Source organism: Helicoverpa zea, chromosome 17 (genome assembly GCF_022581195.2).
Source record: "Helicoverpa zea isolate HzStark_Cry1AcR chromosome 17, ilHelZeax1.1, whole genome shotgun sequence".
NCBI classification, from domain to species: domain Eukaryota; kingdom Metazoa; phylum Arthropoda; class Insecta; order Lepidoptera; family Noctuidae; genus Helicoverpa; species Helicoverpa zea.
This window is the reverse complement of record NC_061468.1, coordinates 12126865-12153208: the sequence shown is the minus strand read 5'-3', so window position 1 is coordinate 12153208 and position 26344 is coordinate 12126865. Positions and strand designations below refer to the sequence as shown.

The 26344-nt window shown below is 41.0% G+C and overlaps 2 protein-coding genes across 5 annotated transcripts; one reads left to right on the top strand and one right to left on the bottom strand.

The window, feature by feature from the left end:
• Positions 1 to 5277: 5277 nt before the first annotated feature.
• On the bottom strand, positions 5278 to 26263 carry LOC124638040. 3 transcript variants are annotated; one of them, XM_047174832.1, is made up of 5 exons: positions 26176 to 26263; positions 25925 to 26101; positions 24939 to 25340; positions 20687 to 20818; positions 5278 to 5571 (listed from the first exon to the last, which is right to left on the bottom strand). In XM_047174832.1, the coding sequence occupies exons 2-5, from the start codon at positions 26045 to 26047 to the stop codon at positions 5329 to 5331; spliced, it is 900 nt and encodes a 299-aa protein (XP_047030788.1). In that variant the 5' UTR covers positions 26048 to 26101; positions 26176 to 26263; the 3' UTR covers positions 5278 to 5328. The 3 variants fall into 3 exon arrangements, with proteins under 3 accessions (XP_047030788.1, XP_047030789.1, XP_047030790.1); XM_047174833.1 differs by having other exon boundaries at positions 24939 to 25328; XM_047174834.1 differs by lacking the exon at positions 5278 to 5571 and adding an exon at positions 13722 to 14799.
• Positions 9164 to 10411, top strand: LOC124638041 (uroporphyrinogen-III synthase-like). 2 transcript variants are annotated; one of them, XM_047174835.1, is made up of 2 exons: positions 9164 to 9291; positions 9401 to 10411. In XM_047174835.1, exon 2 carries the CDS (start codon positions 9436 to 9438, stop codon positions 10222 to 10224), a length of 789 nt encoding a protein of 262 aa, XP_047030791.1. In that variant the 5' UTR covers positions 9164 to 9291; positions 9401 to 9435; the 3' UTR covers positions 10225 to 10411. The 2 variants fall into 2 exon arrangements, with proteins under 2 accessions (XP_047030791.1, XP_047030792.1); XM_047174836.1 differs by having other exon boundaries at positions 9175 to 9303.
• Positions 26264 to 26344: the final 81 nt, after the last annotated feature.

Below are 26344 nucleotides of genomic sequence, written 5' to 3'. Positions count from 1 at the left end.
TAACTTTATTAAAAAAACCTCAAAAAATGAAACGTGTATGTACGAAGAGTCGTAGTGACGTCATACCGACATTTTCAGGATGGTGGACACTCCAAACGCAGCACGATCTTTATCGGACAAGTTGACCACCATTTTCTAGTTAACTTTGTTAAACGAATCTCAAAAAATGAAACAGGTATGTACGAAGAGTCATAGTGACGTCATATCGACATTTTCAGGATGGTGGACACTCCAAACGCAGCACGATCTTTATCGGACAAGTTGACCACCATTCTCTAGTTAACTTTATTAAACGAATCTCAAAAGATGAAACGTGTATGTACGAAGAGCCATAGTGACGTCATATCGACAATTTCAGGAGTCAAGCATTAAAAAACGCAGCGGCACCAAAATTTGCGCATTCGAAAAGTTTGTCGGACTCATCGTAAGGAAGGCACTCACAAAGTCTTAAATGTATATGTATCAAAAAAAAATTTGTTCGCCGGCCTGGGGACTAATATTTTTACGCAACTGTGTTTTTATTTCGATAAATTAACAGAAACTAACGTCATTTGTTTTTAACTCAGAGTTCTCGTTCTCTGTTCCTTGTAGAAATTGTTTGACGTCCGTGTTTTTGAAAATCAACAGTGTCTAATAGATATTGCATCTATACTAATATTATAAAGAAGAAAACTTTGTTCGTTTGGTTGTAATGAATAGGCTCAAAAACTACTGGACAGTTTTTAAAAATTCTTTCACCATTCGAAAGCTACATTATCCACGAGTAACATAGGCTATATTTCAGTGGCGAGGCGTCCTTATAAGCCGATTCCCATCGGCTTCCCTTTTGAATTTCAAGAAAGAAGCATAGGTATAAGTTATAATATAGGTATAGGTATAATTAATATAATCATTTAAACTGCACAATTTAAATATGTAGGTATAACAAGACGCCTACCACCGTAAAAAAAATTGTCTATAAATTACTTGAAACATTTTGCTCCTACTAAACAAGCCGCGGCTTCCTCCTCCATACAAAACTACGCTTGCGTGACGTCATCCACGCCGCGCCGCGCGATGTTCGCGGCATATGGGCGAGCGGTAAGCCGGCTCACGGAGCGGCTTCCAGCTTTCAAAACTCGCGAGTGAACGAGAAAGAACGCGTCAAGAGTAGAGTAGCTATATCTGTCTACGCGCGAGTGACAGCGCTTAGAGCTCTCAAATATGTAAACAAACAAATCAGACAAATTCACTCTCATTGTTCTTATTTTGTTTTAGATAATATCATTAACAATTTGTTCGTTGAATTATTTAATTGAATTTATTAGTGTGTGTATCATTTGGAAATAACATAGTTCGTGTGTGTACAATATTTTATGTTAGTTGAAGTGTTTTAGTTACATTATTTCAACATAGATGGCGTTGTGCATTTTTATGCAAATCCTGAATCGCGCTGTTAAGATTCTCCGCGATTTAATGACCCTAGTTGGGATTTTTTTTTTTTTGAATTCACCAAGTATATAATTTTGTTTAAGTAGTTGGCTGTATCATTACTCCCTACTAATCCCCGCGATCGCACCGTGTGACCGACCTGGTACTCAGTACAAGAAGTACAGTACTACAGTGTGTGTACCTAGTGAAAATAGAGATACCTACGTTGAATTGAGTTATTTTGATACGTAGACAGTTGGCATCAGGTTTCTTTTTAGTGTACCTACTTTTAAAACTTAACTAGGATAGCATTTATCGCATTAGACTGTTTTCCGACAGATTATTTACTTTAGGAAGGAACTTATTTTTCAAGGTTAAGTTTTGAGAATAAAAACGTGTTATAAAACTCGGGCACGCCGCTCGGGTGAATTACCTACCAATATTACGTCTATATTAAAATTACTAACGTCCTGACGGATAAATACCTACGATAAATATCGATGGCTAACAGGCCGTTGTAAATTAAATACTTAAAATGTATTGTTTCTAGTGCCAAGTTTTCTCAGATTCTAGTAGTTAATATACCTAACTAAAGATAATAAAGTTTTATAGATATTAATAATCTGCCGAATTCCTCGAGAAAACATGTTCAAACTATCAGTCTCTCAGTCAGTGCTAAAAGGTGGACTGAGAAATTACCTCCATTACCTCTCCCCCCAATCCCTGAGTACTCCCCCCCCCAGTTTATTTTTTTTGCTGCGGCTTCCCTATTTCATTAAACCACCCTTCGCCACTGCTATATTTTATTCCGGTACGGGCAGTAGTTACCACGGGACGCGGGTGAAACCGCGGGAAAACGGCTAGTGTTTGATATAAATAATGGCGTCCAAGACAGATTTCGGAAACTGCGGCTGTTCTCATGTACGAAGATCAGCCAGGTGCACTGACTATTCCTTCACGCTCTGCGCCCGATGGGACGGCAATCCGACACGACCGGAGAGAGATCAGGGGCCCGATTCTCCTAAGTTAATAATGTCAAAATTGAATAGAAATTGAATCGCAATAGCAGTTTTAACCGTATCGGACATTCTGCTACTAATAAAAGACCAATCGTATTCCAATGACATTCGATTGGTTTGCGATTGGTCTGCCATTTGGTCTATACGGTAGTTTGCTCTACAACCATATTGCAGCGTAAATAATTCATTATTGAATCACATGAAAGGACCGAAAACTACGGACAGACGAACACTACACTGCTATTTGAAAGACGAGTGTCGACTAGTCTTCTCGAAACGGGGAGGACGGGCGAACGAACCGAGCACGCCAACGAGGGGAACGAATAGCTTCGCTGGAATCGTCGGATATTTAGTTAGGTTAGTCGGTAGCTAGCGGTGTGAACCGAAATATGTAAAGAGGTGAAACGATGTTCGCCCGCCTAGCCCGCCCGCCCGCTAGCTGGCGATGTGGCCTGCGCTTTACAATTCAGAACGAACCGTAGTTGTCAATGATTAGGATAGGAACTGGGACAAACCAGCTGACGCCGGTTGATCCTCTCTTCTGACGGCGGGGTGGTGGTAACTCGGTGCAAACCTTTTGTTTTGCGCCTCCAACTACTTGAATATAATGTTCTGCTCTTACACACATCAAAAAAAGTATATAATATAAGCATAAGCTCCTATATTTCTTTAAATTTAACTTTATAAAGAAAAAGTCTATGATGTATACTTTCTTTAAATAAGAATACCCTGTTTGAAATTGAAATGTAAAACTATTGAGCCATTAATCATAATGTAATTGTGATAGAAATTTCATAGAAAGAAAAAGACTGTTTAATTAAACTTAAACAACAATTTATTATTAAAAGGTGTATATTCAATATAAAATAACTCCTCCCCTGGCTCGAACACATGCGAATATCCTCCTGGGCATGCTGAGAACAAGTTATGCAGCATTTCCTGGGGTAACCTATACCATTCATCAATAGCAGCTTCCCTGAGCTCTGGAACTGTCTGGGGACGTGGCTCACGGTTCCATACTGCTCGTTTAAGAGCATCTCACGCGTGCTCTATTGGGCTTAAGTCGGGCGAGCCGGCAGGCCAGTCTAATCGTGTGATATCGTATTCTTGAAGAGCAGCATTGACTCGTTGAGTGCCCATGGTTTACTCGGAATGGTCTGACGATATCATCAATAGCAACTACTTTGTACATGTCTGCTGTCATGAAGCCCCGATACGGAATCAAAGGCGTTCTAGCTCCAATTACAATGCCACCCCAAAAGGATATCGATTTTCCGCCTTGCTGAACTGTTCCAGTGGCAGTTCTTTGTCTTTCACGGTCGCCTGGTCTTCTCCAGACACGGACACGTCGGTTATGTGGATGAGTGCTGATTCGGGATTCGTCAACGAACAGACAGTTTTGCCAAATGTTTTCGTCCTCACCTTCTTCATTTTGCCGAAGTGTAGCCCACTGCAATCTTCGTTGTTGACGTTGCCGGGAATTGAGCGGAGCTCGCCAAGACCTCCGTGCTCGTTATCCAGCCTGGTGCAAGCAATAGCGAACGGTCTACGTGCTAACTTTAAGCCCAGAGGCGATCCTGACTTCTGCTTTTATTTTAGTGGCATTGATTGTTAGATCATGGGCTGCCAGCTATCTAATATAGCGCTTTAGGGCAGCTGTCAAAACAGTGGGGCGACCGCTGCAGGGTCGGTCAGCTAAATTCCCCATTCCGTGATACCTCTTTCCTCAAAGTTACTATTCTGGCTCGTAAAACCTCTGATGTTCCTCTTGGCATTTTTTCAATCACAACTTTCCGCGAAAAATATCTTGAATCGCTTATAATTGACAAAATCAGATTTCTGAATGAGCGTAAGCTAGGACTGAAAGCCTTATATATGAAAAAACAATTGAACGGGGTCATTGTTTTATGTTCTAATTCTTTATTTTCAAATAAAGAATCTAAATAGAAGAAAAAATCATAATATAATCTACAGGAGATCTACAGTAACAAAAAAGATTTAGTTTTTCGAAGTGATCGCAAACTTTTTTTGATGTGTGTACGAAGAGGAACAATGACATCATATCGACATATATATTCCGGATGGTGGACTCTTCATACGTAGCATGATCTTTGTCGGATAAGTAGACCACAATATTGAAAGCAACTTTATTAAACATATTGCAAAAAATAGAAACTGTAGGTATGTACAACCCGTGCCGATAAAGAATGGGATTAGAAATTGCGACAGCTGTATTTACCTCTCCCTCATACACTATAGCACATGAGCGAGAGGTAAATACAGCTGTCGCGATTTCTAATCCCATTCTTTATCGGCACGGGTAGTACGAGGAACAGTGACGTCATATCGACAATTCCAGCAGTCAAGCATTCAAAAACGCAGCAGCGCCATACTTCGCGCATTAGAAAAGTTTGTCGGACTCATCGAAAGAAAGGCACTCACAAAGTCAAAAAAAAATTTGTTCGCCGGCTTGGGGACTATAAGTTAAATTTGCAAAATCAAGGCCCAAGAACCTACTGTGGCTCTTTGTGATCCTCTGTAAAGATTCTGTTTTGGCGTCTGTCTCATCTCGTATTGTACGTAGAGCAGCTATTTGACGAAATGATTTCGATTTTTTATAATGATAGCAACGACAGACGCCTAATATCTCCCATCACTTCTTACAGGAGTTTGGTGTTTCGGTGGCTTTGTGTAAACGGAGATGCGGCCACAGCTGGCATGTGCTCGCAGCTCGGAGCTGCTGCCTGCAGACAGCTGCGCCTCGGACGACACTCTCCACGACTCTGTAAATTGTCACCCGTGGCGTGACACGGGTATACCTACTCAAACGTAATACTGAAAAACAGCGTAAACAACTCAACACTATAATTATTAAATAATAAACGCGAGGAGGCGTGCGTTACGCGTCGAGCGTGGGATTCCTTAAAAAAGGGAGGTCTTCTTCGAGACCTTTGTCGAAGAAGCAGTTGGAGGGCGGGCCGTTGTGCCCGGCCAGGCAGCGGTGCTGGCGCAGCAGCAGGTACAGCAGCAGGTTGTACTCCGACGTGGCGTTCTGCACCATCTTGAGCGTGACCTCGAGCTGCTCCTGCTGCGCGTCCCACGCGCGCAGCCGCTCCACGCTGGCGCCCAGGTACTGGTTCAGCTGCACACACAGACACGCCGCTCACTCGAGCACGCCGCACATTCCATCCACATCACCCGACTCTTTACTATATTACGCTTCAATGTATTACGTACTGTTTCAAGAGGTTTAATCTGCCTCGTTACGAAATTTCTTATGCGGTGCAAGTATAAGGTACACGAAAACAACGTATATTTACATTTGCTCTAATAAGTAAAAAAAAATACTGAAGATGACTTGTTATTTCCCGATAAACAACAAAAACCACTGAGTCCACAACACGTCCATTCGGTTTCTATCAAAAATATAGTCTATACTCATCATATTATAAAGAGGAAAACTTTGTTTGTTTGTTTGGTTGTAATGGATAAACTCAAAAACTACTGGACCGATTTTAAATATTCTTTCACCATTAGAAAGCTATGTTATCTGCGAGTAACATAGGCTATATTTTATCCCAGTGCGGGCAGTAACTCACACGGGACGCGGGTGAAACCGCGGGAAAAAGGCTAGTTATTAATAAGGAAGGTTTATTTATGTTCCTACTTGTTATTTAGGGCCTATGCGTACCACGTTTTTTAAACGTTTGTAGCGATACAGACGCGATACGCACGCATGACAGACGCAGCCTGTAGACCTTTGCACACCTGTACACATACAGACGCGCGTGTGTAGCGATACAGACGCGATGCAAACGCGCGTGTGTAGCGATGCAAACGCACGTTTGTTTCGGTACAGACGCGCCGGTGACGCGCATTTGCATCGATACAAAGGACAACAAACTGCTCTGCAGGATAAAAACGCGCCGGCGACGGCGCGTTTAAAGAACGTGGTGTGCATAGTCCCTTAGACCCAGCAAAGTCGAGACGTACTTCGCTACTTTAAAACACGTGGTGATGAATACAGAATAGCGGCGTTTACTTGAGATGGAATGCGAATAAGTGTACGATACAAACGCACCTTTACAATTCTTCTTTCCATCAGCTTTCTCTGTATCCACTCGCAAAGATATGTTAACAATCCTAGTATGAGTAAGGTCACTGTGACGAACAGGTCAAGCGGTGGCAAGTGAACGAACGCCAGATCGAACCAGCCGAAGGCGCCGGTGGGAGTCTCGGGCTGCTCGGCGCCGGCCAGCGGGTCCTCCACGCCCGCGTACAGGTCGGGCACGTAGTACTGCGCGGGCAGCAGCAGGAGCGCCACCACCGCCGTCACCACCAGCCCGCTCGAACAACCATTTAGCGCCATTGGTAACCCACATCCGTCCACCTCGATAACAAAAGATCACTGCACACTACGATCAACATAAAATTGCCCGTTCATTTGTGTGTTGTGTATACTAATTTTAATATTTTATTTACAGTCCTGTTATTATGAGTTTATGACACCTCCAAATTTTTCTTCAGGATTTAACAGACATCCGTTTGTTAAACACCCGTAAAGAAGTTACGAAACGTGTTTCTTTTATAGAAAAGAAGAAATACCCCATAATGATACACACATTGACATTATGTCACGTATTTATTGAAAATAATCAGAATTTCACGAAAACATAATCGTTCAACGTAAGTCAAAGCAGTATTTCCAGCCGTCCAGATGTTTTGAAAATATTAACCGCTATAGTTGTTGACCGTTACAATAAGTTATATTATCTGTTTGTCCGAAGCAGTCACAAAACGCAACAATCAATGTTGTCAATTGATATTTTGTCTTTCACATTTTACAACGAAACTAACGTTCCAGGGACGCATTTTTGCAGTACCTATAGCATGTACTACACTACACACTACCAACGGCTACGACCAACGGAGAAAGACATGTCTTCCGCGTAGGACCCCGCTGCCCCGCACCCTGTTCAAATATAGCCTACGTTCTCGGGGAATAGTGTAGCTTCCTAAAAGTGAAAGTAGTAGTTGTGAAAGTAGTACTAGCTTTTAGGGTACAAAAATAATAGTTGACTGACCTGAAGTTGACTGTACCATTAATTTGAGCTTTTTCTTGGATTCACTACCCCCACTCCAAAATTCTTAAGCCTCATCCAGACTCACGCCGAGAACACCCGAGCAGCGTGAATGTGATCCATTGCTCGACCGTCTCGTTCTCGGTTCGGTGGCGGTATTTTGACCCGAATCAAAGGATGTTTCGGGCGATAAAAGAGAAGAGAATCATTTTCCCGTTCGGTCTCAGATCAACGCATGTCTGACTACCGGCAGGTGGTGTGTTCATGTGTATTATCTGTGGCTACGTACGTTACGATTTCCGTGCAGCTCCCGGTTTCGAATAGGGCTGACCCATATCATCCCGTGGGTGTCGTAAGAGGTGACTAAGGGAAAAAACTATAACCCCGTGCATAATATTCAGCGCCATGGGTCCACCCTCAGGCGGAGGGAAAACCACCAACAAAAGCATTCCCAAGGGTTGACGTCAGGCAGGCGGCCGGTCATAAAAATATAGCCAAATCTCTATTAAATTTGCAATATGTCCAGTATAATAGATGTGAGTGATAGGGCTAGGGCCTACCCCCCAGGCGACGCGCAGGGGCAGCACCCGGCCCCTGTGGGAAGTGGACAAGGGTTTTTGCACCAACCCGGGCAAACTGAGCGGGGCAATGTAAGAACTGAGCCCGGGAAGTAAGATTGAGGTATGTAAGTTGGAATGTTGGAACGATGTCTGGAAGAGCCAGAGAGTTAGCGGATGTGTTTAAGAGAAGACGAATAAATGTAGCATGTTCGCAAGAAACGAAATGGAAAGTTACGAAAGCTAGAGAAATTGGTGAAGGATACAAGTTTTATTATTGTGGAAGTGATGGGAAAAGGAATGGTGTAGGAGTTGTTTTAGATAAGAGATTATTACTAACTCTATAACTGAATGTGTAAGCTACCTCGTGTTTGGGCTTGTGTTATTTGTATTGATGAGACCTTTGCACTAATGCGGATAGTGACAGCTATCTTTAACTCTGAAAAAACAAAAATTTAAAAAACTTTTTACAAAAAAATAAAACCGACTTCCAAAAACAGCAAAAAAAGCTATTAGTAATTTTAGGTACATAGGCCTCAAAATTGGTGGCGAAATAAACTTGGGCACACCCATCCAAAAACAAGCATGTCATGCTTGTTTTTGTTTTTGAATGTTTATAGGCTCTTCACTCCCTCATAACGAAATCTAGTATTTTTGAAGCTTTTAATACAACTTGGTCGATATGTTCGACAAACCCTAGTCTTTTGTCGAATTGTTCCACTATAATTAATGTAATGTACAAATTAATAAATACCTTGTATTGCTTTCCTAATATCTTATATCCTTAATAACGCTACATAACGCCCCATAACGTTACATTTACCCGGTCTTAACGTGCCTTCTGAATCACGGAGAAACTCAAGATATTTTTTGTAACCTTAAGCTACCCATCATCCTATGCGTCAGTTAAAACTTCAATGTCCATCTGTGTTTAATAATATTAGCGGATTTGTCTCACATAGCTTAATCATATAGTCACCCTATTATATAGAAAGGGACAGACAGGTGCTCGGTCCTGTTTGTACATTACGTCTATGGGAGGCGCTATCAAAAAAAAACATCCGCCGTCAAACAGGTTGTCGCCACAGAGTACTTTTTGTCGCTGACAGCCGTCAACGTCAAACAAATTGTGATCAACCGTAAACAAAACAAACAAGTATTTGTCATTCCTGTTCAGTTCAGCCTAGTTGTGTAATAAACGGAAAACTTTTTAGGAGCGAAACGGTATATACCTAGGTTACAAGTTTATTTTTGTTTTATGCTTCGTTGAAGTGAGTAGGTAAATGAAGATGTCTTGGTCTTGGTTGCTTATGAGGTGTACACTTCATTCCAGGGACAACTGTCATGTGGAGGTGAACAACAAACTTAATGAAATCAAGTTTGCGTGTACCTAGCTATAACGATAGAAGAATGAAAAAAGTAGTGCTATTCAAAAGCCAGTCGGAAGATTACGAGCAAGCTTTTGTGAAGTATAAGTACAGCACGGTGTTCGTGGAGCCGCTGCAGTTCGGGCTGGTGCGCAGCGACGAGCTGGCGGCCAGCCTGCTGCGCGACTACGCGGGGCTCGTGCTGACCAGCCCGCGCGCCGTCGACGCCGTGGCCAAGTGCTGGGACCCCGCCAGGTTCGTCATATGGAACTCCAGGAGAGTCTACACTGTAGGTGACGCTAGCTGTCATAAAATCAAACTACTTCTTGGGTTAGATGCTCGAGGTATGTCATCAGGAAATGCTGAAAACTTAGCAAAAATTATTGTCAGGGAAAATCCAGCAAATTGCAAGTTTTTATTTCCATGTGGTAACTTAAGATCAGAGACTCTACCAACAATTTTGGAGTCTTCACATATCCCAGTAGATGCATTAATGGTGTATGAAACCAAAGAAAATGAGAATTTAAAAGAAGATCTTATGAAAGTGAATGACTTGCACAAACCCTGTTGCATGGTTTTTTTCAGTCCGTCGGGATGTGAGTATGTACTCAGGCAATTACAGACATTTAGCAACAGCCTCACAGAACTGCCACATTTTGCTATTGGCAACTCTACAGCATACAAGATTGAGAACCTTGGCATTGAAGTGGCTGGAGTGGCAGCTAAACCCAAGGCAGACAGCCTGGTGGAGTCCATACACAAGTACTTTACAAGTGTGCAGACAAGCTAACACCATGCACTGTGCTTTTACTAAATAATCATCAATCAGAAGACAATAAAAAAACAATTGTGTCAATCAGTATAGGGTTAAAAAGGATTTAGACATAGCAGGTTCCTGCATTTTGTCTATTATATAATAAGATATGGTGGGTTGTGTACAAATATTTAATAATATGTTAATACAAAGTGCAAATTGAGGTTCATTTTATTTATTCCTTATCTATTACTATATATTACTTAATTATAAACTTTCAGAGGATCCTAAACAAGAGATAAATTGTATTATTTTACGACCATAAAATTTATAATCGTTTATTCAATCTTGGCTGCAAAACAGCACTTTTCGAATGTCAGAAATTTACTAAAGACAGCCCCCAAAACGCCCACCCTTCACCACTTTCTATGTGTTTTTGCTGGGAAGAAGTGGCGCAGCAAATTGTTTTTGTGAATCGTGACATGAGTCTGTTGTGTTGAGTTGCCCAGGTAACCGGGTTGAGGAGGTCAGATAGGCAGTTGCTCCTTGTAAAACGCTGGTACTCAGATGCATTCGGTTAGACTGGAAGCCAACCCCAATATAATTTCCGTTCCTAAAAGGATTCTATGACTCGGAAAAACGGGTACTGTCAATAGACTTCACTGACTGTCCACAACGCTGTATTCCGTAAACCAGGATAGCTTTTCACCGAGGCTGCAGAAACGAGCAGCTGATCGAGCGGTCGAGCGGAGGAGCCGCAGGGACGGAAGCGGGCGGGCATTCGGCGGTGACAGCGGCGATGGCGACATACTTAACTGCTGACGCGAAACTTGCACCCGATACATCGGGGCACGCTCCGCGCCGCATGTTCACGTTACACGATGAATCCACAGGTGACCCAGTGCCGTAACTAGCCTTTGATGCGCCCGGTGCGAGCTTTCAAAACTGCGCCCTTGAAAAATGCTCTAACCCAGGCACGCCGCTAGCTGTTAGTTCGCCCGCGTGCAAAACTGATTATGCCGCCCTACGACTACATATGATACTGGGTTTTGTCAAAAAAAAAGAAAAATTCGTTAAGATCATAAAATACGTATTTTAATTAGGTAAAATAATTATATTTGTTTACTGAAGTGTAAAACTAAGCCACATAATCATTAAAAAAACTTAACTCTTCTGTGTAGTGCGCCTGCAAGAAGAGACAAGTAATCGTAAATAAGCGCGAGCGAAGCGAGCGCGCAAATTTTATAGTGTATGGTCTGCAAATGCAATGTCCGTAAATGAGCTTATGTAGCGCCCTTGTGCAATCATTACCCAAGTGGCCCCTATGTATTGAAAATCGTGAGTACCAACATATGTATATGAAAGTGTTTAGAACAGATTATGGGTAACTAAACTAACGAAATAAATATCTATAACAATGTTTAGTAAAAAAAATATTTATGGTTTTTGGTGGGTTTCCCGTTGAAAAAGTCAACGCAGTCATATGTAAGGAAGCGCGAGCGAAGCGAGCGCGAAAATTTTTCAGTCTAAGGACACAAAACAAATAAAAATCACTGTAAATTAACAAATCAAAGTCAAATAGTAAGATATGCAAAACTACTGAATGGATTTTAATGAAACTTTACAATAATATAGCTTATACATCAGAATAACACATAGGCTACAATTTATAAACATATTGTTCGAAATACTAATCCTGCGCAGACGAAGTCGCGGGCACCAGCTGGTACTAAATGTATGAAACCGATACCGTTGTGACGCGTCACGTCACGATACATCAGACAAATATAAAACTACTATTTCTACTTTTTTAACTTTACAAGTGTTATTATTTCAAGATCGCTTGAAAAATGCCATATAGATATAGATAGTACAGAGGGCGCGTCTACACCATATTCGCAATAAAACAAAATGTACCTACTAACTACCATGCATGAAACAAAACTAGATACTGGTCTGGTCATTTCTGCGCCCCTCCAGGGTCTGCGCCCTGTGCCTGGGCACCGCTGGCACCGCCCTAGTTACGGCACTGAGGTGACCTAGTTACCGTTACCGATTTACGCAGACGTTGACTTCGCTGCGCTAACTGGCGACGGTATTTTGGGATGCATACAGCTGCTTCTGCACATCCACTAAGCTAGCCTTAAGAAAGACTATGTCTTTCAGCAGCCACGTAACGTCGACGTGGTCGAATGTGACGGGAGGGAACTAAGTGTGCCTTCACATTACGTCGCAAGCAGTGCAGCAGCAGCGCGGCAACCGCACGACAGTAGCGGATGCCTTCTCATTACAAACACAGTCGCGCGACTTAGGGTGGCCAAAGGCCCGATTCTCCTAATTTTACTTAAGCGACATACGATTCACATTCGACTGAGATCCAATCTCGACTCAATTACGATTGAAGCGTATGTGACATTCTGCAATATTTTTCTTTGAAATAAACGTTTTTATCCTTTTATTTACAAATAACTTTTTACAATATCTTATCTTAATAATAAATATATATACAACATAAAACTAACTTATATACACTAAAAACAAAAAATAAATATAAATGGCCATTTATATTTAAAAAAATAAAAAAAATAAGTACATATAGCTTTTCTGGATAAATGGGCAATCCAAACTTTTATCCTTTTCTATCATTCAATAATGAATCATTTACGATTGCAATACGATTGTAGAGCAAACTACCGTATAGACCAAAATAGCAGACTAATCGCAAACCAATCGAATGTCGTTGGAATACGATTGGTCTTATATTAGTAGCAGAATGCCCGATATGGTTAAAACTGCTATTGCGATCATATTGCGATTCAATTTCTATTCGAGTTTGACATTATTAACTTAGGGGAATCGGGCCCCAGTTCATTTCTACAAGGGAACAATTTCCCAAAGGGGAAACATCACTGGTGCTGCGAGCTTTCATCTTAATATAATATAATATAACGTTACAGATTCGAACATTCGAAGACAATAGAGCGTCAAATTGAGCACTTTTAAGGCCTCTGCCTCGAATTTTGCGGGCAGCGGGGCGGCAGCGGAGGCGGCGCGGGCGGCCACCGTTTGACTGGAGCTCACCGCTCGTTGCCCGCTCCCGCGCCGCTGTATTCGAGGCCCGGTCCATTTGATTATACGCGTAACATCCTGCCGCTCCCGCGCCGCCGCCGCTGCCGCCCCGAGAGGCCTAAGGCGGGTCTACGCTAGACGAACCGAGCACGAGCAAAGCACAAGCGGAGCCGTGCTCGGCTCTCCTAGCGTAGACGCAGCTTTATATATAGGTATTCGCTCATTGTGAAAACGTACTCGTGCAACACTGGCTCGAAGTCGACTGACAGCACGCGGCTGCCGCGCTGCCGTCTAGTATGGACAATCACGTCGCGCGGCTGTCGCGCTGCTGCCGCACTACTTGCGACGTAATGTGAAGGCACACGTACACAGGTCCTTCGCCACAAACGTCGGCACGTCGCCGTCGTCAGGGTCGGTCTTTAAATAACGTGATGATGACTTAGGAAAAATGAAACAATTGTAAATATTTGTATAAAACCATATAATTATTATCATTAAAAATGTTAAAGTAAAAATGACTCGTACATTATTTGATCGACATCATACATTAGATACACAATGAACGTCTGCTATATGTGACATGTTCGTTGAAACAAGCACAGGAGTAGCCAGACGAGGTGACAGACAGATGAAGCGGTTCGAGTTACGTGGTCGCTGCGGGCCGGACCGCCCGACACTTACATGTGATATGTATAAGACATACAAAGGAATATTAATCGAAAATTGTAACAGAGGTGCGAGTCGCCGAGGAACACTCTGTAAGCTCGTGGGGAGACCACACATCGGACAGTATAAAATTAGTTCCTATTAACAACTGGTATCATTTATTACATGTCGAATTATTTCTTAACACTAAATATAATGTACGCTCACTATTGTACGAACAATAAGTAGATAATTTATATATATTTCATACATCATGCAAACGATTTGATTCAATACAAGCTTACGAGGAAAGAAAGTTCGCATACACAACGTTCGCGTCGTCTATACAACAATTTTATTATGTGACTATTAACGTAATAAATACTTCACTTACATTAAAACATTATCCGTCGCATACATTTCGTGTACTATAGTTAAATTACAGAGACATTTGAATATTCTCATAGATGTCGTATATGATAATTCCGTTAACAATACGCAGTGGACGAAGAGAAAACCGGGACTCGACACGAACGCGCTCGACCGACACGGCATCGGTACACAACACGACTAGATCCACTAGAAAGATTTGTGCAAGAACTAACCGAGGAACCGCCGTCGCTCGACAAATTCACAAACGATCCATCGCTAAACCTAAAACGGACTAGAATAAAAATCAGACTTGAAGAAAAAATAAAGAGACGGTGCCGGCGCTGGACGCGGGCCGACGTACAAAACTATAAAACGGGCCGCCTAGAAGTGAGTGGCGGGCGGCCTTCACTATAAGGGGTCGTCGGAGACGGGCGCGGGCGCGGCCGGCACGGCGCGGTACTGTCCGCGCCGCGCGCCGCCCAGCGCCATGCCCGCCGCCGCGCACGCGCCGCCCAGCCCCAGCGTCTGCAACGCGACACATGCCATACTCACAACTATGCTTGCCACTCATAAACATCTTAATAAAAGAAACTATACCTACTTCTAAAAAAACTTATTACAAAAAAATAAAACAGACTCCCAAAAACACTGAAAAGCAAAACAAAACTATTCCTAGGTGCATCGGCCTTGAAGACAGTGTCTAAGTTGTACCTAAGTTTATTTCGCCACCGCTTACGATATTTGTTGTAAAAAAGTATAGTTGTCAGTTCTCATCAATACGATTAATATAAGCCCAAACACGAGGTAGTTCACATATTCGACCTTCTCTGGTCTCCATCATCAGGTCGGCTCCTAACCTTCACCATTGCATAGTGTTATCAGACCTAGTGTCAAGTTTTTACCCTGTGCATATGCCTACAATTTTCGAAAGTTGACTTCGATTTCTCAGGGTTTCCATCGTCAGATCCTGACCTGATGGTTATGGAAGGTAAACCCTATGAAACAAAAAAAAATTGGAAATCGGTCCAGGCGTTTTCGAGTAATCGGTGAATATACCTACATTAAAGAAAAAGATCCTGACGAATTGAGAACCTCCTCCTTTTTGGGAAGTCGGAAACTTAAAAATGTGGTGGCGAAATAAACATAGCTGCATCCATTGTTTATTAGATCTAAATAACCAGACAAAAATGGGCCAGGTAGGGTTCTGTAGTTTCCCGATTATCGTTCACTGTATATTCATACACCATTCCAAAGAACAGCGACATCTGTCGTGAAATGTGGTCACTAATTTGTAAATACTAGATGGGTTATGGGTGTTGGGTCTTCGGTGGTCATTTTGGATTGCGTGAACCGATGTTAATGGTTCGTTCTTCATTTGAAAGAAGATACATTCAGGATTGTACAAAATGTAAAGTTGAAAAAAAAAGCTTGCAAATACGGTTAAGGTATACAAAACTGCGATGCGATGCATTTTGTTCGGCAGCCTATTGTATTGGTCGTGTTTTTAGGAATTGTAAGATGGATCGTAGAAAGTTTATTACACTGCTGTTATTGTTAAATAGATATAAAAGAAAAAGAAGATTCTGGGTTCATCCATTTATTACGATTATCTGATGGGAACTATTTTACTCGAAAGTACTATGGGTTGAGAACGAAGACATTTTATTACTAACTTTTGCCCGCGACTTCGTTCGCGTGGAATAGGGACTTCCAACGTGTGCGTTCGCGCAGCGGAATGTTGTTGAATTTAAAGATTTTAATTATGCAGATAATTAGTGTAAGACGTCCTATAATTGTGTATGGTAAATAAAAATTTGTGTATGCAGCCATTGTGGAGAAATTCACCAAAAACAGATTCCGCTGGGCGAACGTTGGCGAACGTTGTCCTGGCGGAACTTTTTTTAATCCATAGACTTTAGAAGAAAAGAGATGTGTCCGAAAATTAGTGTGTATTTGTGTATAATTGCATAAACTTCGGAGAAATTCAAGTTTCCGCTACGCGAACGTTAAGCCATTAGCTAGTTTTCATATAAAGCGCTTACATAGAGAGCTGTAGATTTTTACATACGTTGTTTTGAATTTGTTTATATTTGTTTAAAAAACAGAGTATTTTACGTTTATATTTTTATCTTTTAAACCCTACGACTTTTTCTGAATCTGTTTTTTAAACAAATATAAACAAATTCAAAACAACGTATGTAAAAATCTACAGCTCTCTATGTAAGCGCTTTATATGAAAACTAGCTAATGGCTTAACGTTCGCGTAGCGGAAACTTGAATTTCTCCGAAGTTTATGCATGCACTGATTTCATTCATACATAATCAATTATACACAAATACACACTAATTTTCGGACACATCTCTTTTCTTCTAAAGTCTATGGATTAAAAAAAGTTCCGCCAGGACAACGTTTGCCAACGTTCGCCCAGCGGAATCTGTTTTTGGTGAATTTCTCCACAATGGCTGCATACACAAATTTTTATTTACCATACACAATAGGCATGATGACAGTAATCAAAAATCATTAAAATAATATATTTATTAAATTAAACTTGAAGCTTGGAATATAAAACGCGCATTGATTTCTTTATTAATAATGTGATTAATATGTATTTTTATAAAATAAAATTACGAAATAAGGCAATCCGCCATGATATCTTGAACACCAATCAGAGCTCGTGACGTCATCTCTGAAAACAACTCGCGCGAAAGCGCGCGAACGTCACATTTCGTTATTGTGAACTTCCACTGCGATCTTTGTTTCTAATTAATTAATTGTTTATAACACGAGTTATGGAGCCCGGATTTATCAAGGCAAACAGCGCTAATTTGCCTAGAATTGATATCATAATGCTGGGAAAGTTTTTGGCATCAAATAAAGATTTTTGTTCAGCTGAATTTAGAAATGTTAAAACTTCCATGTAAGTATACTAGTTTAATTAAAAAACAATGAGAGATGAAACCTAACCTCGAAATAGTTATTTACATTATAAACTATGCTAGAATCTAGAGAACTATGTAATAACTTACATCAAAGTGATCTTCACAAAAATAAAGTTGTACCCTGGGCAATATTGCTTTTGAATCTCGCCTTGCAAGTTTAAGCCACTTGTTTCGTATTTTTTTATTGTGAGGAACGTACACAAATAACTTATCAGGAGTTGTTTTGGATGTGTTCTTACATTGGGGGACCCCACAACACCTATGCACTTTCGAATTCATTTTTAATAACACAAAAAACTTAATTATTGCACGAGCGTTGCTTACTTGCATCTTGTAATTTCAGTCGTGACGTCACAAGTGACGACATGACACTGACAAGCGTTTTCGCGCCGGATTCAAAGTGGACAGAGAAAAATGCAATTATTTGATAAAAAAACTTCGCATTTTCTTAAAATTAATAATTTTTCATATAAAATAGACGTATACCTACATCATACAAAGGAATTTAAAAATTTGTCATCATGCCTATTATAGGACGTCTTCACTAATTATCTGCATAATTAAAATCTTTAAATTCAACAACATTCCGCTGCGCGAACGCACACACTTCCAACAGATTTTTGGTTTGAGAAATAGATGACACTATATGTCTGGAATAAATTTTATTTTTGTATTTTTTTTGTAATAAAAACTATCCTATGTCCTTTACCAAGTTCCAACCTATGTATGTACCAAATTTCACACAAATCGGTTCAGTAGTTTAGGCGTGAAGAAAAGAAAGACAGACAGAGTTGCTTTCACATTTATAATATTATTTAGGATAGTTAGGATTAGGATTTTAGAATGAGAAAATCTTCATGAAAAGATTCTTGTTAAAGCCAAATAAAATTAATTAAATCATTGAAAACTGTTATAAATATTTTTCCCCATTTTGTACAATGGTGTACAAAGAGCGGGCCGGGCTCCATACATTTGGAAACATCTCCTTTGAGACTTTTATTTGAGAGATGAGACACAATGAACACTAGTACAAGTTGACGCATGGTTCTTTCAATGCAGTTTTCAGAAGAATAAGGCCCTCCGCACATGGAGCTACTCAAATATGACGGAATTAATCAGTAATTAGAATTACAAACTAGTTATAAACTGTATTTCGCACACGACGCTACTCACATGTCAAGGTTTCAGTCACTCCTGTTATTTCTACTATCAAATAAACACGTGCGAAAAACCTAGCAAGGGGAAATATTGGAAGCAATAAAAATGACGAGTGGATCGAGCGAAGATGACGATGTCATTATACTATATTATCATCATAACAGACGCCGAAGGAATCGACGCAGATTTTGGATTCACCCATATATCCAAAATAATGTGAACTGCAGATTGTCAGTTGCAGCACGAGAGCTGCGTGAAACAGATCGTTCATTTTTCACATCAAAACACAGTAAACTCGGGTAACCTAGTAGCTCGGCGACCGGCACGTCGCACGGTGGATCGAAAATCGGCTGTAGAAGACATAGGATCTCGATGTCTTAAATGTAATTTTTTTTTGCTGGAAATGACGTCTGTTGATCAGCACTGTTCTATAAAATGTCATATGAAGTAATTGTGTGCACAAATGGAAGAGCTATAATTTTTATAAGAAAAAAATGTATGGAGCCGACATGAAAAATGAGGATATCTCTGGAATCGCAAGGTTGGCCGTTACATCCTTGCACACTGTTATAGTACTATTTATTTGTGAATTTTTGACATACTTAATATTGCGGCATCACTTGCGATATTTTTTTTTTAAATCGACAAAATTTATAAATAAATAATGTTTATGATATGTACATTTTAATGCTTAAACATGGCTATACCAAGTGTAATTTACAATATTTTTATTACAACCTTTCTTATACAACCTTTTATTTATGTATGTAACTATGTGTGTCGTTTGTCCCGCTCTTAGAAAGTCTCCCTCCTGGACACGATCTCCCGAGAAGAGTCTGGCAGTCTCTAAACAGACTCCGAACACGGGTAGGCCGGAGCAAAGATAATCGATCCAGGTGGGGTTTCGCGGGCGGGGCGGACCTTGGGTGCGAGTGCGGGGCTGCCGTGCAGACGATGTCCCATCTAATCGCATGTCCACTGTGCCCTGAAACCTGCTCGCGGGAGGACTTAATGAGCGCATCCGGCCGTGCTCTCGCTGTGGCGGAATATTGGGCTGACATAGTGTAATCTCATATGACATGTCATCGACTCGAAAGAAGAAGACTATGTGTGTTCGGGTGGAATTTTACAACCCAATTTTAAGGCACTTGCCCTCAACCGATTGAGCTGAAATTTTGCATGCATGTTTAGTTTGGATGACAATGCATGTTAAGTTATGTGACTTCATTCTAAATCCAACATGGCTAAATATACAAGATGGCGGACTAGTTATTTTTAAGGTACCTATACAATATGGGTATCAAATGAAAGGGATTGACAAGTAGAACACATTTCACTTTACGAAATAAAAATCCAAGATGGCCGCCGCTACAAAATGGTGAATAACCTATGTTTTTCAATCCCATCCATACATATGGTTATCCAATGACAGGGCTTGACAAGTAGAAAATTGAGGTAAAAATGCGCTAAGAAGAAAAACTTTAACTTTAAAAAATAAACTTTTACTGGAACTGTAATAAAAGCTTGTCGCGAGATTTAAGTACTCGTAATTACTTTCTTAGTAAAGTCGCGTCAAGCTTTTAAAACATATAAATTGTGTCAAATATGTTAAATTTGAAATGTCGTTATAAGTTGACGGTAAAGTTACAGTCAAAGTTTATTTTTTTCTTTTTAGCGTATTTAAATAAAAGCTTGTTTTTAAAGATTTTTTCATATCATATCATCATATCATATCATAAACATTATTTATTTATTAATTTTGACGATTTTTTAAAAAAATATCGCAAGTGATGCCGCGATATTAAGTATGTCGAAAATTCACAAATAAATAGTACTATAACAGTGTGCAAGGATGTAACGGCCAACCTTGCGATTCCAGAGATATCCTCATTTTTCATGTCGGCTCCATACATTTTTTTCTTATAAAAATTATAGCTCTTCCATTTATGCACACAATTACTTCATATGGCATTTTATAGAACAGTAATAATCAAGAGAAGTCATTTCTAGCAAAAAAAAATACATTTAAGGCATTGAGATCCTATGTCTTCTACAGCCGATTTTCGATCCAACGTGCGTCGCGTCGCGCGCGATCAGTCGCCAACGCGTTACTAACTGGTTAGTGACTAGTCGCGTCGTGTGCGACCCTGTATGGCAATGTATGGGCGGTGACGCTCAAAAAACTCGTTAGTAATGTGAGTTTGTGATTAGTTCCTTTTCAGTAGCTCCATGTGCGGAGGGCCTAAGTTTGAGTGGTTTAGTTTGACGTGCTGATATTGTTGCGGACAAAGTGATATCGTGCGGTACTCACGGCGGCGGAGCAGAGCAGATGCGCGAGGTGCGCGGGCGCCCAGCGGTACTCGGGCGCAGCCAGCACGGCGTGCAGCGTCAGCGCGCCGCCCGCCGCCAGCGACGCCGCGCTCCACGCGCTCGTCCACGCGCCCTGCACACCCAGCGTGTTCTATCATGGCGCATTTCTATATTATGACGCATCGACATTCGACAAAGCAAACAGAGGGCCCGATTCTCCAAAGTTAATAATGTCAAAATCTAATAGAAATTGGTTCGCAATATGATCGCAATAGCAGTTTTAACCATATCGGGCATTCTGCTACTAATATAAGACCAATCGTATTCCAACGACATTCGATTGGTTTGCGATTGGTCTGCTATTTTGGTGATTTTGGCCTATAAAGTAGTTTGCTCACCAATCATATTGCAATCGTAAATCATTTGCAGACAAAATGATTCATTATTGAATGACAGAAAAGGATAAAACGTTTATTTCAAAGAAAAAATAGCGGAATGCCACATACGCTTCAGCGTGTTTCCTTTTCCGTGTTCAACTGGCGATACCGGTCTCGCGAAACCCACACGCTTTTGTTTTACTACGGAATCCTACGATCCCGTGTTCAATTCGCGTCAACTGAGCACGCTTTTGCGTTAAAAGAAGTTTTACAAAACAGTGTGTAGTTGGAATGAACACGGTTTTTTAACCTGTCTATTCGAAACAAATCCGTACTGATTTAGCGCGTTCGTAAATGTTCGGGATAATTCGTGCGGGCCGAAGCAGGCGAGAGCGCCCGAAGTTGGATTCGCGCGCTTCTCATTGCAATTTGTTACAAGAAAATTATATGATTACTATAGACGCAAAGTCTGAATTTATTAGAATAATCAAAGTACTTAGCGAAGAACCAAATCCAGTAAACACATAAATACTGAAATATTAATTTGAACTATCTCGATTGCAGACTCCTTCCTCTACTGTTTCATACATGCATGATAAGAAAATACGACGTTCACGAAAAATAAAGGTCCAACCTACATCTATTTCGAGACGGCATCAAAAACCCCAGCAGTGGTTCCGCAAAATAGTTATCTGTGTTTTTTTTGTGCTGATAATAAATAAACATTAATTGTATTATATGCCATATTTCATTGAAATCATATAGAGTTAATAATACAACCTACCATCTACTATAAAATAATACCGTCGCTAATTCAACACGCTTTTAAAGACTCAAACAGTCTAAGAGTCAAGTCAAAAAAGTGTTCATTTCAATTACACACTGTTTTGTAAAACTTCTTTTAACGTTGCTTGATCGCAAAAGCGTGCTCAGTTGACGCGAATTGAACACGGGATCGTAGGATTCCGTAGTAAAACAAAAGCGTGTGGATTTCGCGAGACCGGTGTCGCCAGTTGAACACGGAAAGGGAAATACGCTACGCTTCAATCGTAATTGAGTCGGAATTGGATCTCAGTGGAATGTGAATCGAATGTCGCTTCAGTAAAATTAGGAGAATCGGGCCCCAGTTGTCCAAGTCGTTGGATTTTAAACTCGATTTTGTTGGTAATATAAAAAAGAAACAACAAAACTAGCAGAGCTATTGTATGAACAGTCAACTCCGATCGAATTCGACAACACGCGAACCATAAATTACCATAGTCTTTGACCAGAACGGACCTTCGCAGCATAAGTAAAATGTACTCATCAAATATCTTGATCCAATATGCATACTGGGAACATTGGATTTGATCAATGCTCATGACGCTCGATTCAAAATATCTGCCAGACATACGTAGTTATAGAAGTAACTATTATAGTAATCTGTGGTTATCTATAGCCAAAGCCCGAAGTTGGGCTACACGTAATTCTAGGCCGAATGCGGCTAAGCTTAGTTTGTGTGTTATTATCTTCGTTTAGAACGAGGTGTCGGTGCACACCCGTTACTAGAGTTAGGTGTCCTAATCTTATTTAGCACAGTGGAATCTACCGCAATGGGCACAGTGGGCGTGTCCACAACCTTGATGAACTCGTGACGGCACTCTATTTAGTTCGTTCTCTATTTATTAACTTCCCATACTCTATTTATACTCCCTTATACAAGTACCTACCTATAATCCCCAGAGTACCTATAATCCCCAAGAACATGAGGAATCATGAAAATGTCATGTTAAGCATCATTGTTTATCTTTCAATTGCAGCTTTCAGATCAGAGAGAATTAGTTCGAAAACCCAAGAGAATCTCAAAACACATCCTTAATTGAACTGAAAACTGTGATGTATGTAAATACATATTTGGAATAAGTTGGTAGGGGTCAAATAAATGTGAGTTATAAGATTGTCATATGCTGTGCTGTTGAAATGTCTGTTGTTGTATTTCGCTCCTAGTTGCCAAGATACCTGGGGCTCGACTCTGCTAATTTTACTTAAGCGACATACAATTGATATGTAACTGTCTGGGGCCCGATTCTCCTAATTTTACTTGGCTTATGTTTAACTGATCACCAGAAATAGTAACAAATAGCAGACAAAAATAGTAAATGATCACCAAAATGAAACTCGCATTTTAATGTAAAATGATAACCAAAGTTTTAACACTTTGCTATCCCATTTAAGTGAAATTACTCCAAAATAAATCATGCGCAAGCCAAAAATAGTAAATGATCACCAAAATTAAACCACCATTTTAAAGTAAAATGATAACCAAAGTTTTTACATTCTGCTATCCTATTTAAGCAAAATGAGTCCAAATAAATCATTGTTATCCCAAAAGTAGTAAATGATCACCAAAAGTAGTGAATGATCATCAAAATTATACCAGCGTTTTAATATAAAATGATAATCAAAGTTTTTACATCTTGCTATCCTGTTTAAGTAAACTGACTCCAAAAAAATAAGTTCGGCCTGATACAATAAATGTAATTACATTATGGGGACCCTTTTCCTGCACTAGGGTGGAAAATTGTCTATTGCATGCCTCTAAACAGTGCGATAAGAGTGTGTTTTCGAGGGAGTGTATTGAGAAACACATTCTTCTTCTTCTTTCTCCTGCCCTGTTCCCAATTTTACTTGGGGTCGGCGCAATATGTCATTTTCTTCCATTTTCCCCTGTCACTCGTCATACTGACACTCACGCATGCATTGCAAGCCGGACACATAACTTAATATGGCATCATAATACTTTATTTGATAATAAGCCTACATTTTATGGCAATCACAGTGACTTATTTAGGCAAAAATAATACATTAATTTGGTCGTCAAGAGTTGGTGATCATTTACTAAATTTGGTGGTCGAATACAATTTAAAGTGAAGTCGTGACTAAAATAGCTGGTACTATTACATTTTTAGACTTTATTTTTCTGGTGTTCAGTAGATTTTTCTGGTTGCAAAACTAAGGGTATCAAAGCATTTTATGGTGGTCATTATATTTGTTCCCATTTTACTTAAGCGCCATACGATTCACGTTCGACTCGATTCGACTGAGATCCAATCCCGACTCGATTACGATTGAAGCGTATGTGGCATTCCGCTATTTTTTCTTTGAAATAGAAGTTTTTATCCTTTTCTGTCATTCAATAATGAATCGTTTTGTCTGCAAATGATTTACGATTGCAAAATGATTGTACAGCAAACTACCGTATAGACCAAAATAGCAGACCAATCGCACACCAATCAAATGTCAATCGAATACGATTGGTCTTTTATTAGTAGCAGAATGCCCGATATGGTTAAAACTACTATTGCGATCATATTGCGATTCGATTTCTATTAGATTTTGACATTATTAACTTAAGGAGAATCGGGGCCCTGATATTGTTTTTAACTGTTAATAACTGATCCAATCACGACTCAATTACGGTTGCAGCATATGTGGCATTCTGCTACATTTTCTTTTAAATAAACGTTTTTATACGTTTATGTGTCTGATTTCAAAAAATCATGCATAAAAAAACTTCAATAAGTTAAAAACAAACACAAGTAACTAAATTCTCTTTTTGTCTGCTATTATCGTTGATTGCTAGTGAAATATTGTATTTCAAACCCTATTTCTTTCGTAGGTATTTGTGCGGAATTAGTGGCTTGGCGATTAGGGCAGGTTCAAGTGGTTGCTCTGGAGTATAAAAGGTTAAATTCTGCCTAATAGCATCAACCCTTTAGCCTAACATATAACTTGTGCTTATTTTATATTAAAAAGGGAATGTACACCCAACCATGACGGAGTTCTTAACTAGCAGGAGACACATTGACAGCAGTCAATGGATGCAGTATTAGTCACCAGCTTGTTCCAGTCGAGCGGCAGCAGCGCGGCGAGGCGCGTGACGTGCAGCACGAGCAGCGCCGAGTGCAGCAGCAGCGAGGACAGCGCCGCCAGCAGCAGCAGGCGCACGCGCGGCGCCAGCGGCACGCGGCCCACGCGCAGCCCCACGCCCGCCCACACGCACGCGCACGCGCCCAGCGAGCACAGCACCAGCAGCAGCGACGCCGCGCCGCGCGCCGTCAGCAGGTGGCGCAGGCGGCAGTACAGCGGCGCGAGCGCGCGCGGGCGCGGCGGCGGCGCGCGCCGGTACTGCGCGTGCGAGTCCCAGCTGCGCTCCGTCAGCTCCGTGCCGGCCGGCGAGCGCCCGCCCGCGCCCGCACCGCACCCGCTGCCCGCTATCTCGAAGTCCTGATCCCACACCCGTATTACACGTTTAGTATCGGTCGACTCCACTACACCTCTGTAGCGGTGCTTCAGCACACCGACAGAGTAAATCCCCTTCTACAAGGAGAGACTGCCTGTCTGACCTCCTCGACCCAGTTACCCGGGATACTCAATACCCCATCATAGAGAAAGACTGGTTGTCAGACCTGACTACGCATAATGACTGCCACGGATGTCTAAATGATAACCGGAAGCTTCACTTTATCGTGCTTAGTAATATAAATATTTTATCGTGATTAGTGTAGCTTTCCAAAAGTGACAGAATTTTTTAAATTGGTTCATTAGTTTCAGAGCCTTATGGCCACTTGGCATTGAAACAGCATAACTGCTCACATTACAGCAAATATATATATAGTTTAAGATAAATAAAGATAGTAAAGATATCCTGTAAAGATAGTTTAAGATGTTTTTAAATAAATAAATACTCCCTCAGCCAGTACTTATCCCAGTTTACCCATCCATATTAAATGTAAACAGTATGATGAACCCCACACGAGTAGTGTTGTGCGACGGCGACCGCGGATCGATGTACGAGTACTGAGACAGAGCTCAGCGAGTACCTGCACGTCTTCGCCGCGGCAGCTGGTCGGCTCCAGCTCTCTAATCTCGTCCAGCAGCAGCTCCACTTCGTCGGTCGAGTACAGTTCGCTCACTGACACGTAGCGCGCCGGCGCCGCTTGCATATCACCCGCCGACTCGCCTACCGCCGAGCGCCTTTGCCCCGGCACCTCCTGTCACTACAATCCAAGCTCACATTAACCCACCTAGCCCCTACACTCTCGATACACAACCAATGTCTTTCAACACAAACCTTTTCCACGAGATGTCATTGAGAGTCCGTGCCCTTAGTGACCACATAGTCCGAAGCCGTTGTAATACTTGTAATTGTACAAAACGTTAGGTCAACGTTTCAATTCAATGACGCTCTATGACCCGCCATGTTTGTTATCATCATATTTTTTCATTGTAAGATTGTAGTT